Source organism: Moschus berezovskii, chromosome 19 (assembly GCF_049115385.1).
Source record: "Moschus berezovskii isolate FMDL1 chromosome 19, NW_MosBer_1.0, whole genome shotgun sequence".
In the NCBI taxonomy this organism is placed as follows: Eukaryota; Metazoa; Chordata; class Mammalia; order Artiodactyla; family Moschidae; genus Moschus; species Moschus berezovskii.
Window position 1 is genome coordinate 14,270,850 of NC_142478.1, and position 18,821 is coordinate 14,289,670.

Below are 18,821 nucleotides of genomic sequence, written 5' to 3' on the forward strand. Positions count from 1 at the left end.
CTACAAGGCAAAACATTATATAACATAATTAATATATATTAAGCTCTGGTATACATTATACGTAATATATTAATATTATATAATAATATATGAGCTTATTTCCTTTGAGCCAAGTAAATATTTATATATAATATTATATTATGTGATACAGCAGCTCATTACATCCACATGGATGTTCCTGCAGGTACTGTATTACCAGGACCTTCCAAAACTCTACCACATTCATTCAACAATTGTGTGTGTACTCAGTTGTTTCCGACTCTGTGTGACCCTATGGACCGTAGCCCACCAAACTCACCATGGGATTTCCCAGGCAAGAATACTGGAGTGGGTTGCCATTTCCTCCTCCAAGGGATCTTCCTGACCCAGGGATCAAACCTGCGTCTTGTCACTTCTACATTATCATGAGACTAGGAGCTAAGGGTACAGCAGAGAGAAAAACAGATATTGTTCCTGATCTTGTGGCACCTGTGATCTAATTGGAGAGAGAGAAACATTATTAAGTAGATATGTACAGTGCTTTACTCAGCGGTGAAACTGCACAAAGTAGAGTGTGTGTGTGTGTGTGTGTTTGTGTCTGCCCACCAGAATAGTCGTGCATGAAGTCAGAAAGAGCAGTTCAGGCAGAGGGGCATGGAGATGGAGAGATCTGAGTTGATTCCTGACAGCAGGAGGTCTTTGTGGCTGGAGGGAGGTTTCCAGAGTCCTGCACGTTCCAGTAAGACATACATGTTGCCATTTCTGCATGGGCGAAGTGACAGTACCTGTTTGGCCAAATTAAATTTGATGGGCTCTTCATCTGATTCTGTTTGCCACCACCCCTTTAGTCTCCATAAATAGCAGAGAACTGGAATGACTGGTAATGTCATCGTAAGTATAACACAGTCATTCTTCACACTCCCTTTTCCTCCTCCTATAAACATTGTTGTCCTAAGGCTCCTGCAGGTACTGTATTCCCAGTGCCTTCCATAACTCAACCACAGTCATTCAACAATTGTGTGTGTGTACTCAGTCCAGTCCAACTCTGTGTGACCCCATGGACTGCAACAGGCCAGGCCTCCCTGTACCTCACCATCTCCCGGAGTTTGCCCAAGTCCATGTCCATTGAATCGGTGATGCTATCCAACCATCACATCCTCTGCCACCCTCTTCTCTTTTTGCCTTCAATCTTTGCCAGCATCAGGGTCTTTTCCAATGAGTGGAACTGGAGACTTTGTTAGTTTAAAAAATATGCAAAAATTCCCCTTCAAATCTTTTCTGACAGTGAAATCTCTAATCATTTTATATAACCTGCATCAACTCTCGCAGTAGAAAGAATCCGCCTATATTGTTTTTCACTGATAAACATGGAAGGGGAGAAAGGCTTGAAGTTATTTACTTGCCACTTTAGTTCCAGAGAACTCTTTTACCTCTCAGTACTTCTCAGATTTTTCCTTTGGGTGCAAGAAAGAGGCTCATGCAGATGATCTCTTGCAGGTCACTGATTGTAAAGATTCCCGTGGCCACAAGCGAGGTCATAGCCCGTGAGTCCCTAGGGTCAGTGGACAGCTGGGCTTCACAAACTGAAAGACTCTCGGGAACTGGAGGTGCCCTGGGAGAAGAGGGGCTCAGTTTCCTTATTACCTCCTTAGCAGGAGTCGTCAGCCTGACCCAATCTGTTGACGTGACTTGACCACACTCTTGGGGGCCTTTGAGCACCTTCTCACTTCTGCCGTTATCCTCTGTGTGGTGTGTCTGAATTTCCTAAGAGAACATGACTGAGCTAACTGATCACTCTATTCTTCCACTGAATAGAACTTTTCATGTCTGGCCACCTCAGTGATGCCTTTGGTCAAGGGCCTTCTACAAAATATACAGCAAATCCTCCTGTGGATTTCCCAAGCAGGAAATAAAGGGCAGGGAAATTTTCTTTTCAAGGAGCTACAAATATAACTCACATGATGATTGGGCTGTACAAGATAAATGTTTCCATGCTTTCTGATTTACCACATAGAAAATAATCATTGAGAATTCAAATAAAAATTCTTTGTGAACATGTCTGTTGTTAGTATCGTACACACATATATTGGCTGATTTAGAAAATGACAGTTTTAAGTAATATGTTCCAATTTACTACTGAGGAAACTTTTGTTTGTAAGTGGAATTCTGTTTCATTGTTTTGGAGTTTGAGGGTCATCTCTATATTGAATGTATATATAGAGAGCTTTTAGTGAAAGAAAATTCTTTGAAATTTTTGAGATTTATTTCTACCCTTATAGCTTTTGAAAATGCAACGTAAACTCCTAGTATGTGAGAGACTAACCAGCAATTCTAATTCGGTTTATGAAATTAAGTGAAATTCACAGTAAATTTTCATCCAATTTTTAAATATTTCAAGGTATAAAATGTTTACTATCTTTGAACAGCACTGATCATTGTATATGTAACAATCACTATTAAATATGAACCAAAAGCTTTGTAGATTTAGCCTTTCTTGTTATCACTTACTCCATGGTAGGGATATTTTTTTAAAAGCAGTTCATTAAGAATACGCAATATTTTTCAAATAAGGGAGAAAGGTTGAAAAGAAAATTTCAAATGAATGAAATGACTTATCATTTTGTTTCTTTTGTTTTAAACAAATTAAACATAAATTCATCAGGGATTTTTAAGTCAAAGATAAATGATAGAAAATAATTAGGACCTATCTTCAACTACTTAATATATCAACATAGTATAAAATCAAAGTCATATTTCTGGAACAGAGAATTCTAGATCTTTTGGTCCTACCCCTTTATCTTTCAGACTTGGAAACTGAAGCTCAAAGTAACCAAGTGACCTGTCCAAGGTCACACTCTGAGCTCGAGGCCCTTAAGAAGCAAGAACTCATGTCTTTTAACACTGAGTTCTTTCTGCACTGGGCCATCAGCCTTCACTTTCTGTGTCAGGTGATGTAACGGTTCAAATGATGAGTAATGCATTTCAGGGAGAAAGAATACACAGTCCAAATGATCAGTATAAATAGTCAGGCTGGACTACTCCTGACTTAAGGGTATAGTTTCAGCAGAATGCAAAATATTTAACTACTTTCGTGTGTCATCGTTTGCAGAGCTGCACACGTGATTGTCCTCAGTGTTCATTCAATATAACATATTTGAAGCAAAAGATTACTGTATTCACTGCATGGCAGATACTTGCCCTTGCAGAAAGCGTATCGGAGGCTTTCGGTGATGGGGAAGCAGCTCTGCTCACCCTCACTTTTGTCGTCCTCCCCACCACCTATTGCCATCCCTCGTAAAATGCTGGCCAGTCTGGTCCTCAGCCTGTTACTGCAGCGCTTGTCAGAAACCATTAGCCACTGATTTCTTTGACTAATGTTGCAGTTGATTGTCTGAATCATGTTCAGATGCTGTAAATGAGGCAGAAACATCCTTTCTGCTCACCAACTGTGAAATGGCTAAAGGGGGTTAGATTGCCAGAAATCAGAATAAATGTATTTCCGATAAGATTTGACAATGATTTCAAGCTCAAGATGGCTTTTTTATTTCTGTATTTCTTATTGCACAAGAATAAATCTGTATCATTTCCTTTTTCTCTTCAAAGTAATGCACAGTGTTGAGCTCCGTGCTGCACCTTTGTTATGAAGTGGCACAATTTGGGTTTTGTGTAGGGCTGTATAACAAAATGTTGGCTCTGCTGCCTTTTTATGGTGGGCAGGGAAGAAAAAGATTTTAAAAAATGCACCCCAGGCAATGGGCTCATAACTTCTTATTTATAGACAAGTCCGATGGATCCCTGTTGTGGTTTTATAGATGTATTTTGGTACAGTTGGGTTTATTTAAACTCTTCTAGAACTCTTAGACAGAATTTGAAATAAAATGTTCAAATGTTGAGCAAAACTGTTGGGGTTTCATCCTCACTTGTTTCGGAGTGTCCTGGATGCCTCTGTGAGTTTGGAGACTTTAAGGAGGAAAAATAGCTCTTTCAGGTATTGGAAGAACCATCACATGATAGAGGAATGGACTTATCTTGTCCCACAAAACACAACCTTGGCTAGCAGGCAGAGTCATAGATTTTGATTCAACTTAACTAAAAATTTTTTTCACGTCACTTTCCAATGATTCAGTGCCTGGTCTCACAGGAGGATAGTCTCCCATCAGGAAAATCGTTCAAGCGAAGACTAGATGAGAATTTCTCAGTGGCAGTGCTATTTACGTTTGGAACTGGTCACTTCTTTGTCGTGGGAGAAGGGGTTATATCGTGAATTATAGGCTGTTGGGTTGCATCCCTGCTGCTGCTGCTGCTAAGTTGCTTCAGTCGTGTCCAACTCTGTGCGACCCCATAGACGGCAGCCGACCAGGCTCCGCCGTCCCTGGGATTCTCCAGGCAAGAACACTGGAGTGGGTTGCCATTTCCTTCTCCAATGTGTGAAAGTGAAGTCGCTCAGTCGTGTCCGACTAGTAGCGACTCCATGGACTGCAGCCCACCAGGCTCCTCTGTCCATGTGATTTTCTAGGCAAGAGTACTGGAGTGGCTTGCCATTGCCTTCTGGCTTCTCCTAATTATGACAGCCTAAAAGGTTGGGGGTGGGAGGAGAAGGGGACGACAGAGAATGAGATGGCTGGATGGCATCACCAACTCTGTGGACATGAGTTTGAGTGAACTCCAGGAGTAGGTGATGGACAGGGAGGCCTGGCATGCTGTGATTCATGGGGTCGCGGAGAGTCGGACACAACTGAGCGACTGAACTGAACTGAACTGAAAACATGTCCAGACATTGCCAGATATCCCCTATGAGGCAAACAACCCCTGTATGAGAACCACTCAGTTACATAAGACTTGGGAAAACTAAGCAGGTACTTCATTCAAATCCTTAGTAGTAGAACCTTATAACATATTTTCAAGGTAGACTATTCATTTCAATTTTACACCCAAGGAAATAAAACTCACAGATACTAAGTCACTTGACACATGTCACTTGGCTCAGTAGTAAGCCTGTCTGACTCGAGTCTAAGGTATTTAAAGAAAATTTTAGCACCCAGAGGGAGATTTGATTAATTTCCCACAAGGCCCTTCAAAAGTCTGGTTGATGCCCTCAGAGTAAAAGTCCCAACAGGTTTCAAGTATTGAATTAAATAAGGAAGGGAGTAGTGGGGGGAAGGTAGTAAGTGGAGAAAGAAATATATATAGAAAAAAATATAAAAAATGTGAAATAAAAGAAGTGGAGTTTACTGAAATTTTTGAAAAGCTACAAAATTTCCATCTCAGATGGGCTCGATGCTGTAACTTGTTTTAGTTGTTATTTTCCATGGGTTATTTTCCTACAGAAACAATGGCAGTTTGAGTCACCAGCCAGAGTACGGAAGCCCATTTTAAACTTCATGTCAGTGATCTGTATTAGTTTGAGTTGTGCATGCTCAGTGCCATGTCAGAAGGAGACAGAAAAGTATTTCCCCTCCTTTCCCTAAGCATTAAATCTTGAAATCTTGGAATGATGGGAAACTAGGCAGCCAACTGCACAATCTTTGATGTGGCGTTTTCACCAAACACATTGAGCTGCCTAGAAAGTAGAAAAGACAAAAACTATGAATTTTGCTTCCCCTAGACTTAGCAACTAAATGACCACCACGACAATGAGTTTTTAATGCATCAAAATACTTTGCACCTGATATTCTTTTTTCTTTTCTCTTATATTTGATTTGTGATGAAAGAATTTAACCTTCCGGACACTAGATTTGTTTCCAATAAATTGCATGCCACAGGGATATTCAATCAAATACAGTGGATCCTTCAGATTTCTACACTGTATTTTCTCACTTAAAGTATTCTTTGTAAAGAAGATTCTACTATTTGTCTAGTGATTTAAGTTGATTGATATTCATTAATTTGAAAATTGTACCTTAATTAAAAAGCAGGTAACATTACTTACTGTAAGGTCAATGTAACACATCTTTATTTTCTACACAATTTGAGTTTATTGAGGTATTTAATATTCATTTTTTTTAATTGAAGAATAATTGATTTACAATATGTTGTTAGTTTCAGACATACAGCAACGTGAATCAGTTTTGTATTTTTTTCAGATTATTTTCCATTATAAGTTACTACAAGATATTGAATAGTGTCCCCAAAGTAAACCTTTGTTGCTTATCTATTTTATGTATAGCAGTGTGTACCTGTTAATCCTGTACTCCTAATTTATCTCTCCCTTTCCTCTTTGATGATTAACAGCTTGTTTTCTATGTCTGTGAGTCTGTTTCTATTTTGTACATAGATACTTTTGTATTATTTCTTGGATTCCACATATAAGTGATATCCTATTTTATCTTTGTCTGACTTACTTCACTTCATATGTTAATCTCTAGGTTCATCCACGTTGCTGCAAATGGCATTGTTTCACTTTTCATGGCTCAGTAGTATTCCACTGTGTACATATACCACATCTTGTTTATCCATTCATCTGTCGATGGACATTTAGGTGGCTTCCATGTCTTGGCTATTGTAAACAGTACTTCAGTGCACACTGGAGTGCATGTATCTTTTCAAATTAGAGATTTTGTATTTTCTGGATAGAAGCCCAGGAGTGGGATTGCTGGATCATATGGTAGCTCTACTTTTAGTTTTTTAGGGAAACTCCCTACTGTTTTCCATAGTGGCTGCACCAATTTACATTCCACCAACAGTTATTTTCTACACAATTTATAATGCTATTTTTCCACATACCATATTTATGTATATTATATACATGTGTGTGTGTATATATATATATGTATTCCCCTTTGGGCCAGTAATGAACTATATTTTTCCCACTGCCTGTATATTTCCTATTTTTAGGTAAAGTGTTTAAGCTCAGTGATGAACTCTCTCAAGTCACAAATAGAATGTGTTGTCTTTACTCTGAGGAAGGGGTTCTCCAGGAGCTCTTTGCTGATGGCTGGTTACAGAGTCCCAGAAAATTCTCACCCCTAAGTTCAGATAGCTCTCTGTATTATCCCACACCCCTCAGAGGGAGGTTTTCATTTTCGCTTCTGAGGAAAGCTTCTCAGGGAGATTTCTTAGGCCAGATGTGTTGGGTGTAGTAGAAGTACATCTTGCATCCCAGTCTTCTTACTCTAAGGTGAGTGTTCATTCCAGCCAACCCCATCGTGTTCCATGAGGAAGCTTCTGTAAAATCAAGTCCAACGTCAAAACTAGAAGCCCAGACTGAGCTGGTATTTGCTCCAGTCGCTCCCTGGGAGTGCTGTATACTTGTGTGGGAGAGGAGCCATCAATACTGAAGTGTTTACCTATGATTTCTTGGGCACCTACCCTTCCAACTGTGGTCAAAGGAGGCACAGTCCTGACATAATGCTGGGTACTTCCAGATGTTGCATTACTGCTTCCGGGTTCACAGTGGCCAGGGACATGGGAGCATGGTGCAGGACAAGCAGTTGAAGCCCTGGAGAAACTTCTCTTCAGTCATCACTAATTCACACAGCTGCATCAGTGCAAACCTCTGTTCCACTCGACTGTAAATGCCTTGAAGGTCTGTAGGCATACTCTCTTCTCTGTGAGATGTTCCAGGGTCTAATAGGGGGCATCCCCAGTGGCTCAGTGGTAAAAAATCCACCTGCAGCACAGGAGCTGCAGGAGACCCAGGTTAGATCTCTGGGTCAGAAAGATTCCCTTGGAGGAGGGCATGGCGACCACACTCCAATATTCTTGCCTGGAGAATTCCATGGACAGAGGAGCCTGGCAGGCTATATGTAATAGTCCATGGGGTCGCAAAGAATCAGACGTGACTGGAGCAACTTGGCACACAAACATGCAGGGTCTATCACAGCACTGGCATCCAATAATAATATTTACTGAATAAATTATTTTTGACACAAAAATATAGTAATATTTGATCTTTAAATTTCTAGAATGTCATATAAAACATGTATAGACCAAAAGAGACACTAGACAGTCTCTTCCTTAATATTTTGATGTTTGGATTTAATAAAGTCTCTTACAAATTCACAAAATTCAAAGATTCTGTCCTTTAACTTAGAAAGCTCTATGTCATGTCATATCAGACAGTCTAAGTGCTGTCATTTGTGCAGGACAGAGTGAACAGAAAATTCTCAGGTTCATACGAGACTTACTAAGAGGCTTAAAAATAAGAACTGAATTGTTGAACTTTGCCAGTTTAACAAGAATTACAACACCGGGTCAAGATGTATCAGTAAGTTTTAATATCAGCATTATGTCACACAGTCACTAGTAAACCACATGCAGACACACACAGGTTAGGAGGTGTCACCGTGGCCTCACTAAGATTATTTCCTAAATATTAACTTTAAGAAAGTAAAGATGGAACAACACTGTCTCTAGCATGCAAACTTTCTGAGATGCCTAATTCAGGCTGAAGGCTCATCCTGCATGTCCATCTTCCCTCATGCTGACTGTCTCTCTCAACGCTGTCAAATGACTTTCACTAATTCTTTCTTCGAAAATGTGCAAAAAGGATTTCCATAGAGGTCTTTGGAGACTTCCTGTGTCTTCATGTGTGTAATAGGTTGGGTCAAGTAACAATGAAGGAGGAAGAAGGAATTTTATTTTCCTTCTTCTAGCCCTTGAAAGGGAAATAGAATAAAAAGGAAAATCATGCTATGCAGATGTCAGTGTTAAATTAAGATCATATGTTTGGCTGTGGCAGCCCTAATCTTTTGATTATTGAAGAGATTGTTGGTAATGAAGTACATTTGTAAGAAATAGTTTTAGTGTATTCTGAACACGTGTACAAACTGTGAGATATGCCTCTAATAAAATGATAGATTTAGAAATTGCCTGGAACCTAAATTCATGCTTTTCAAACAGCTATTTATAGGAGAAGTGATATTTGACCTACCCTAGTAGACTATTATAATCTGCTTTATATTACCTAAGATAATAGTTCTATATTTTCAAATAATGGTATAACCCATTCAGTTATTTATTCACACCTAAGTTATATCAATTGGAAGATTTTGGATTGTGCAGGAAAAGAATTATTTTTACAAAAGTAAGACTTCACTGTCAAGGCTCAAAGAGATTGCTGTGAAACGAGTAATACAATAGATAAAAATAAACCAAACCAACATGAATTTTTAATAAAAAATTTTATGGTGACATGAAAAACAACTATTAATTTGGATCTTTTCTGGTTTGAAATGAAACACCAGTGAATCTGGTCATGTTATATGTTTAATACGTATTGCTCTTTCCCCTTAGGTCCTCAACACTTACGGCAAAATCTCTACAGACCTGGATGATGATCTCAGCCTGGGGAGAGCCTATGAAGCCACGGCCAAGGTCCTGCAGAGGTAAGTTTGCACATCCTTGTCTTGCTGTCACTGTGAATTCACTCAACTGTGAAAGACTTAAATTGTTTGAGGTCTGTCGCTTTCCATTACTGCCTGCTTAAATTTTAAGCAGTGCCCTTCTTAAGTGACCCTTTCATCATAAGTTATTTTAAACCAAGGTGGCATTTTTAAACTTGCACCTAAACCCTTCTTTGTCTGTTCCTCCTCCGTATTATTTTACTTTTTGATTTTCTGGAAGTTTGGTGATGACCTTGAGTGAGGGGGGAAAATCAGGTCACCTCTCACAGACAGTACGCTTCAGTGACTGGCTCACCGTGACCTTTCCAGATCTCGTCTGTGAGGAAAGTTTCCATTTTATGCTTCTTCCATTAAGACATCCATCTCTCCTTTGAGCACATCTGGATAAACGATCAGGGGCAAAACCAATATTCCCAATGTTTCATTTAAAACAGAAAAATTGAACAAATACATAAACAACTTGTGATACAAATGTTTCCATGGAAAATATATGATATGGCATTCACTCATCATATTGTGATCGCTGTGTACTCCATGTAATCACTGCATTATATTTAGCCAAGACAGAGTAAGAATAAGAAAAGTTATCAAAGTTATGGCCTTGGTTTTTGGTACGTTACCTTATATCCAAGATATAGCTTTTAAATAATTTTGTAGTAGTAGTATTAACTATGTGGTAGTAATAGTAATAGTAAATATTGTTGTTATTGTTGTTTAGTCCAGTTGGGTCCAACCCTCTTGCAACCCCATGGGCTGTAGCCCTCCAGGCTACTCTGTCCATGGGACTTCCCAGGCAAGAATACTTGACTGGGTTGCCCTTTCCTTCTCCAGGGGATCTTCCCAACCCAGGGATCAAACCTGTGTTTCCTACATTGGCAGGCAGATTCTTTACTGCTGAGCCACCAGGGAAACCCAGTAGTAAATATAGATTGTGTGAAATTCTGATTTGTTTCTATCTGTATTTCAGTTGTAAATACATATAACTGGTGGTGTTTTAAAAGGTAAAATTATTATTCCAAAGGTACTTAGAATGTCTAATGCATTGAAAATGGATCTTCATTATGTAATTATCATTGCCAATATAATAATCATTAAATATTAAATAAATAATTAAATATCAAAACACCAACACCAATGAAGTGTAAAATGCTGAACAAAATAAATTAAATGCACTGCAGTCTTCACTGGATGAATGATTGGGACAGACATATTTATAAGAAGGGTATGGACATATACTCTAGGAAGGCAGGGCCAGCTGTGAGTAAAGCAAGCAACCTGTGAGCTTTGTGGTCCCTTCAAATGAAGGTTGATAACCGTCCTGTGGATGATCAACCTAGCTATCCCTTAAACTTTTCTTTTCCAAATAATCACTGGAAAGAAGCAGATGTTTGGACACACAAAAAAGAGATACATAAGGATTCAATTTAATGTCTGTTTGGAGCACACTAACTCTGTATCCTTTTGTCCAGCTCATTTTGAGTATTTAATTGCTTGAGTCTGCTGTGAACCCTGTTTAGAATCAGTAGGAAACAATTGGATGATTTGTCTTCCCTTGTAGCAGCAGACCTAGCCTAAGCCTAAACAGTTAAATAAATGCATCCCTTAACATGCTTATAAAATAATTTCTACAAAATGACATTGTGTTCTAATATAACCAAAGAGATAAAACTTCAGCGAAAAATCTTTTCTTCTATAACCTATTATATTGGGCACTAACTGTGTCACAAAACAAGTGCTGGTCTTCACCTTTGGTTACTGATAGTCTTTATAGTTATTTTTGAAACTTCTGAAAACCTGTGGTCATCTTAAAATACTTTTCAAGTGTAAACTGGATGTTTAAACTGGTGTTAACTGGGATCTCATCTGGAATATTTTATTTTCCACTCCACGATGTGAATTTCTCATCTATATTGCATACCTTTTGATGAAGGTGAAAGAGGAGAGAGAAAAACCTGGCTTAAAATTCAACACTCAAAAAACTAAGATCATGGCATCTGACCCCATCACTTTATGGCAGATAGATAGGGAAAAAATGGAAACGGTGACAGACTTCATTTTCTTTGGCTCCAAAACCAATGCAGACGGTGACTGCAGCCACAAAATTAAAAGACACTTGTTTGTTGGAAGTAAAGTTATGGCAAAGCTAGACAGTGTATTAAAAAGCAGAGACATTACTTTGCTGACAAAGGTCTGTATAGTCAAAGCTGTAGTTTTTCCAGTAGTCACATATAGATGTTAGAGTTGGACCGTAAAGAAAACTGAGCACTGAAGAATTGATGATTTCAAACTGTGGTGCTGAAGAAGACTCTTGAGAGTCCCTTGGACTGCAGATATCAAACCAGTCAATCTTAAAGAAAATCAACTCTGAATATTCATTGGAAGGACTGATGCTGAACTCCAATACTTGGGCCACCTGATGGGAAGAGCTGACTCACTGGAAAAGATCGAGGGCAAGAGAAGAAGGGGATGACAGAGTATGAGATGGCTGCATGGCATCATGGACTCAATGGACATGAGTTTGAGCAAAATCGGTGAGATGGTGAAGGACAGGGAAACCTGGCTTGCTGCAGTTTATGGGGTCCCAAAGAATTAGACGCAACTTAACGAGTAAATAGCAACAATACCATAAAACCTAAGGAGAGAGTCGAACAATTAGTTTTACAACAACAACAGTCAAATGTTTTAATTTAGCTGCTTAAGCATTATTTGAGAAAAAGGATCCATATATATATCCATATATATATATATAAATCAACTCTACTTCAACTATATATATATATATATTGATTTACAACATTGTGGCAGTATCTGATATATAGCAAAATGATTCAGATATATATATAGATATGCTTTTTTATATTCTTTTCCATTATGGTTTGTTACAGGATATTGAATACAGTTCCCTGTGATATATAGTAGGACTTTGTTGTTTATTTTATATATAGTAGTTTGTATCTGCTAATCTGAAACTCCCATTTTACTCTTTCACCCTCTTCCCCTTTGGTAACCATAAGTTTATTTTCTATGTCTGTGAGTCTGTTTCTGTTTTATAAATTCGTTTGCATCATATTTTAAATTCCACATATAAGTGATATCATGTGATATTTGTCTTTCTCTGACTAACTTCACCTCATATGATAATCTCTAGGTCCATCCATGTTGCTGCAAATGGTGTTATTTCATTCTTTTTTATGATTGAGTAATATTCTGTTGCATATATATACCACATCTTTATCCATTCATCTGTTGATAGACCCTCAGGTTGCTTCCATGGCTGTTATAAATAGTGCTGCTATAAACTTTGTGGTTCATGAATCTTTTAGAGTGAGAATTTTTGTTTTTTCTGGATAGAAGCCCAGGAATGGGATTGCTGGCTCATATGGTAGTACTGTTTTTAGTTTTTTAAGCAGCCTCCGTACTGTTTTCCATAGTGGCTGCACTAATTTATATTCCCACCAACACATGTAGGAGAATTCCCTTTTCTCCATACTCTCTCCACCATTTATTATTTGTAGACTTTTTAATGTTGGACATTCTAATCAGTGTGAGGTGATTGTAGTTTTGTTTTGCATTTCTCTAACAATTAGAAAAGTTAATCATTTTTTCATGTCTCTATTGGCCATCTGTATGTCTTCTTTGGAGAAATGTTTATTTAGGTCTTCTGCCCATTTTTGCTTGAGTTGTTCATTTTTAAGTTATTGAGTTGTATGCACTATTTGTATATTTTGGAAATTAAGCCCTGTTGTCTGCATGATTTACAAATATTTTCTCACAGTCTATAGGTTATCTTATCATTTTGTTAATGGTTTCCTTTGCTGTGCAAAAAAGTAAGTTTAATTCAGTCCCATTTGTTTAATAGCCTTGCTTTTATTTACTTTGAGCTTCCCTGGTGGCTCAGACTGTAAAGCATTTGCCTGATATGTGGGAGACCCGGGTTCGATCCCTGGGTCAGGAAGATCCGCTGAAGAAGGAAATGGCAACCCGCTCCAGTATTATTGCCTGGAAAATTCCATGGACGGAGGAGCCTGGTGGGCTACAGTCCATGGGGTCGCAAAAGAGTCGAACACAACTGAATGACTTCGCTTTTATTTACATCGACTTGGGAGACTGATCTACAAAAACATGCTATAATTTATGTCAGAGACTGTTTTGCCCATGTTGTCTTCTAGGAGTTTTATAGTATCATGTCTTATATTTAAATCTTTAGGCCATTTTGAGTTTGTTTTTGTGAACAGTGCAAGGGATTGTTCTAATATCATTGATTTAAAAGTGTCTGTCCAACTTTCTCAACACAACTTGCTGAAGAGACTTTTTCTCCACTGTACTTTCTTTGTCAAAGATTAATTGACAATAGGTGTGTTGGTTTACTTCTGGGCTCTCTATTTTGTTCCATTAATACATCTGCCTGCTCTTGTGCAAATAGCACACTCTTTGAATTACTTTAGCTTTGTAGTATTGTCTTAAATCTTGGAGGGTTATAGCTCCTGCTTTGTTCTTTTCGCTCAAGATTGCTATGGCAACTCTGGGTCTTTTATGGCTCCATATAAGTTCTAAGATTATATGTTTTAATTCTGTGAAAAATGTCATGGATAATTTGATAGGGATCTCATTAAATCTGTAGATTGCTTTGGGAAGTATGGCCATTTTAACAATATTAATTCCTCCAATCCAAGAGTATGAGTTATCTTTCCGTCTCTTTGTATTATCTTCAATTAATCAGTGTTTTATAATTCTCAGCATATAGATCTTTCACCTTTGTAGGGTTTATTCCTAAGTATTTTATTTTTTTATATGTTCAAAAGGGATTTTTTTAACATGTTGTTCTTACTGTTTTTATGTGTTGTTGGATTCAGTTTGCTAATATTTTGTGAAGAATTTTTGCATCTACACTTATAAAAAATACTGGCCTTTAATTTTCTTTTTTGGTAGTATCTTTGTCTGGTTTTGGTGTCAGGGTAATGCCTTCATAGAATGATATTGGAGGGGTATCCCCTTCTTTCAGTCTTTTGGAAGAGTTTGAGAACAATTGGTATGAGTTCTTTGTATGTTCAGTATAATTCTACGTTGAAGCCATCTGGGACTGTAGTTTGCAGGGAGTTTTGTTTTTGTTTTGACATATTCTATTTCACTTCCAGTGATCAGTAAGTTCAAATTACTATATCTTCTTGATTCAGCTTTGGTGTACTATATGTTTCTAGAAGCTAGTTCATTTTTCTAGACTGTCAAATTCGTTGGCATATCCATCGTTATTCATAGTATTCTCTTATTTTTCTGAATTTCTGTGGTATCGGTTGTTATTTATCCTCTTTCATTTCTTATTTTGTTTATTTGGGTCCTTTCTGCAGAACCAGAGCACTCCCACTGGGAGAAAAGCCACTGAGTATTCCTCCTCAGGGACTGTCCACCAGGAAGTGAATTCTGTGGTGTCACCTCTCGTTCATTGTGTGGGCTTACAAAGTACACTGTTTGGGGAACTGCTCTGGACAGTGCCTTGACCACAGGAATGCAGGCAGTGTGCCCTGGCGTCCCTGAGGCACTGCATTCACAGAGCCACCAGTGCAGATGTGTAGGCACAGATCCACTGAAGTCAGGTGCCAGAACCGCAGTAATGTCAATACCACACTGTTTCAATTACTGTAGCTTTGTAATGTTGTCTGAAGTCTGGGAGGGTTATGCCTCCTGCCTGGACCTGCCGTGGGAGCCATGGAAGCATCCCAGACTCTGGCCCCATCCCAATGTGTGTGTATCCTCAGAGTCCACAGCTACTAACCCCAGACCCACCCCAGCCAATGGGAGCATCCTTAATCCACCTGGATATTCCACAGTAATTTATGAATCCAGCAGCAGGAGCAGTGGCAAAAATTTACAGATCACGCAAACATGGTTCGAGGACTCAGATTTCAGCCCTGCTTCCTAAGTGGTGTGGCCCCAGGGGACTGGTGCTGATTTCAGCCCTGTGCCCATGTGTGGGCAGCCTTCTGGCACCTGCATGTTCCCAAACTTGTAGAAGCAGAGCCGCACAGGCCGTGAGCGCTCCAAGTGTGAGCCTGCTTTGGCGGGGCCCCGGCCCCTCCCTTTGTGTGTCTGTTAATAGCAGTGCTTCACTTCTAGGCTCCTTCTGAACACACGCCCTAGTGCAGTCTGTCCCACACTCGAGCCCCCTTAGGCTGTCTCTGCACAGCCAATCCCAGTCCTTCCCCCAGGTCTGTCCCCTGAAGCCTGAGTTTCAGCGCTCAACTCCTGTGCACACCCGCAAATATGCATCTTGGGTTGGGGAGTGCAGCGAGGTGACATGGACCGTCTGTGCAGGTCTCTCTCTCTGTTCTACCTGCTGCAAGCTGGTTGCTGCATGCTCGTCTAATTCTCGGAGGCTGCCTTTCTGTCCAGCTGATCTCCTTGCCAGTGAAGAGGCTTCTCAGGGTGAGGGAACTCCTCCTCTTGCACAGTTCCCTGTGTCCCATAACAGTTCCTTTGCCCTCCTTTTTGCATCCTCCCTGGTTATGTGGTCATCTTTCCTAAATTTTGGCTGTTGGAGATCTGCCAGCACTCAGTAGGCATTCTGTCAGAACTGCTTCACATGTAGGTGTATTTTTGATGTATTTGTGAAAGAAGGTGAGCTCCCCATCCTTCTATTCCACCATCTTGATTGGAGACCCTCAGATCCAGCTGTATTTGATTTATCATGAAGTATGATGTGTTTGGGGGAGGAATAGAGGCGACCTAGTAACAACAGTCTAATAACTGTTAGACTGTTTCAACAGTCTAACAACCTACCTTGGGGCAAACATATAATGGACAAGAAAATGTATCCTCATCTCACTTTTATACTAAATGAAGTTAATTCCACTTGTAAGAATCCCTATCTATTAAAATACCAATGAAGTCATCAGTGATTTGAATAGTTGACATGGTTTCTTAACTGTATAAATGTAAGGAAATGGCAACCCACTCCAGTGTTCTTGCCTGGAGAATCCCAAGGACCGGGGAGCCTGGTGGGCTTCCGTCTATGGGGTCACACAGAGTCAGACACGACTGAAGTGACTTAGCAGCAGCAGCAGCAGCACAATGGTAAAGAATCCACCTGCCAATGCAGGAGACACAGGTTCGACCTCTGGGTCAGGAAGATCCCCTGGAGGAGGAAGTGGTAAATCACTGTATTCTTGCCTGGAAAATTCTGTGAACAGAGGAGCCTGGTGCGCTACAGTCCATGGGGTAACAAAGGGTTGAACTCAACTGAGAACATGCATAGCCAGGTAATGCACAAAAGAGTATGGAAAAGGCTTCCTCCAAGGTCTTGAGGAAACTGTGTCCCAAGGCCACTGCAAGCTTTCCAATCTAAATCTGCCATTTTTGCAGCTGTTTTGCTGTTTTTGGAGGACCAATCAGGGGAGTGTAAACCACTGCATATTCTTTCACTCTTTGTGCAAAGTAACTCTAGAAACATTTCAAAAATAATTCTATACATGTAGGAAAAGAGCATTCTAGATACCTGATTGTTGTTGTTGTTTAGTCTCTAAGTCATGTCCAACTATTTTGTGACCCTATGGACTCTAGCCTGCCAGGCTTCTCTATCCATGGGATTTTCCAGGCAAGAATACTGGAGTAGCTTGCCATTTCCTTCTCCTGTGGATCTTCCCAACCCAGGGATCAAACTCATGAGATATCTGATACACATTATTAAATTGAGTCCACTCATCACCAGAAATACTTTGAAATACATTCTCTGTTCATTTTTAGAAACTTTCACTTCAAGAGCTTAGTGTTCTCTGGCATGTACCTGCATACATACATACATACATACACACACACACCCTTTCATAGTCCTAAACTGTCCTAAGATAAGTAGTAACATGCAAGAAATGGAGCACAACCAAAATAGAGGAAATTATGGTGGTGGCGACTGGAAAATAAATCAAGCTGCACATGAAGCTTAGCATCACCTCTAAATCTCTCTCTCCTACCCTGGGCAATTGCACAAGTTTCACTAATGGGAGTCCTATCTCTATAAACATATTTCATCTCTTTAAAGGAAATGGAAGAGGATAGCCATGTCTAGGATAAGTGTGTGTTTAAGGCCATCAGCTGAGCGTGCATGAAAGGTGAATAAGCTGCAAGGCTGGAAGGTTCTAAAATGGTTATAAGAATTTATACTAAGCTTTCAATTGAAAAACATGCCACATTCCCTCAAGACTAGGGACTTGGTAATACAGTTGCCTGTTTGGTAATGGTAGACTCAGCCCTGGTGTTAGGGTTATTGATGAAGGTTTTAATAGTGAGCAGGGCTTGTTATTTTTGCTGTTGGTCTGAATAATATTAATTGCACAGGGGTTTAAGTAGCATAACAGAAAATAAGCATTTACAATGTCTTTTCCCTCCTACTTGGAATCTAGTGAAAAAAAAGTCAGTGTTCTAAAATGAGAACAATTGCCTATGACAGAGCTATAAAAGCCAGAATTATAGTCCATAAAACAAAGACAGACTGAGTTGAGAAATTACCAAGTAAATATTATTATTTTATAGATAAACAATTTGAGTAAATACAGAGGGAAATACCCTTATTTTCCTTATGGCATTTTCCCCCCTCGTTTACTGAAATTCTTCAAATAATCAGAATGATTTTTTTTTTTAATCTAGGGGAAAAAAATCACAAAAAGGAGAGTTGTTGAAGACATACTGGTCACCACTAGCCCATCTCTGGGTTTGCTGCTGCTGCTGCTGCTAAGTCGCTTCAGTCGTGTTCGACTCTGTTTATTCCTTACCAATTGTACATTTTTTTGCAAACTCGGGTTAGACTATTTCCTCGAAAACTTTCCACAGTAGAGATCTTCAAATCAATCAGTACAAAGTTTCAAGTGTGAAAATTGCCTTTCTGTTATAGCTGAAAATTAATTTCTTCTTGCTTGACAGAAATGATATGCCCTAGTAATTTTCATATATTCTTTAAAATGGAACATCCAGGCTTTGATGCAAAATTTCCTAAAAATGACCCTGCAACATACATCAAAACATTTCTATTAATTCATGAAATTAAGAATAGCTTTTAACATTTTCTCCTGTCACTGATTCCATTTGCCTTATTACTTTCATCTGTGGCCCACAAACTTGGTGGCACAATCCACAAACCCCTCAGTGGCTGTTTCATCTCTGCTTTATTTGATTTTTTCTCTCTGAGTAAATGATTAAGTTTTCATGCATTGGTTCAACCAAAATCTATGTTCACTCAACCACATCCTTTATTGATTACTTCTACTGCAAACAGTAGGCCAAGTGTGATATACATAATTGGACAGTTGTCAGGGGATGTGGGTGTTAACAGTCCTGTTTTCCCAGTTGGAAACTGGAATCACCTTGATACACAAATATTCTGCACTATTTCATTCGCATTCTTTGGACCGAGGAGTCCTGTTCCTCAGAATATATGTCTTTAACTCTCTAAGGTCTGGTTGAATGAGTTTAATGATTATGCCATATAATATGCTGCTCCAATTGCACCTGTGC

The 18,821-nt window shown here is 39.2% G+C and overlaps 1 protein-coding gene across 1 annotated transcript in view; it reads left to right on the plus strand.

The window, feature by feature from the left end:
* Positions 1-18,821, plus strand: part of TTC29 (tetratricopeptide repeat domain 29) — a 249,786-nt gene that overhangs the window by 101,588 nt on the left and 129,377 nt on the right. The window contains exon 7 of the mRNA XM_088827845.1: positions 9,214-9,305. Within this exon, the coding sequence (XP_088683971.1) occupies positions 9,214-9,305 (92 nt within the window). The remainder of the gene's footprint in view (positions 1-9,213; positions 9,306-18,821) is intronic.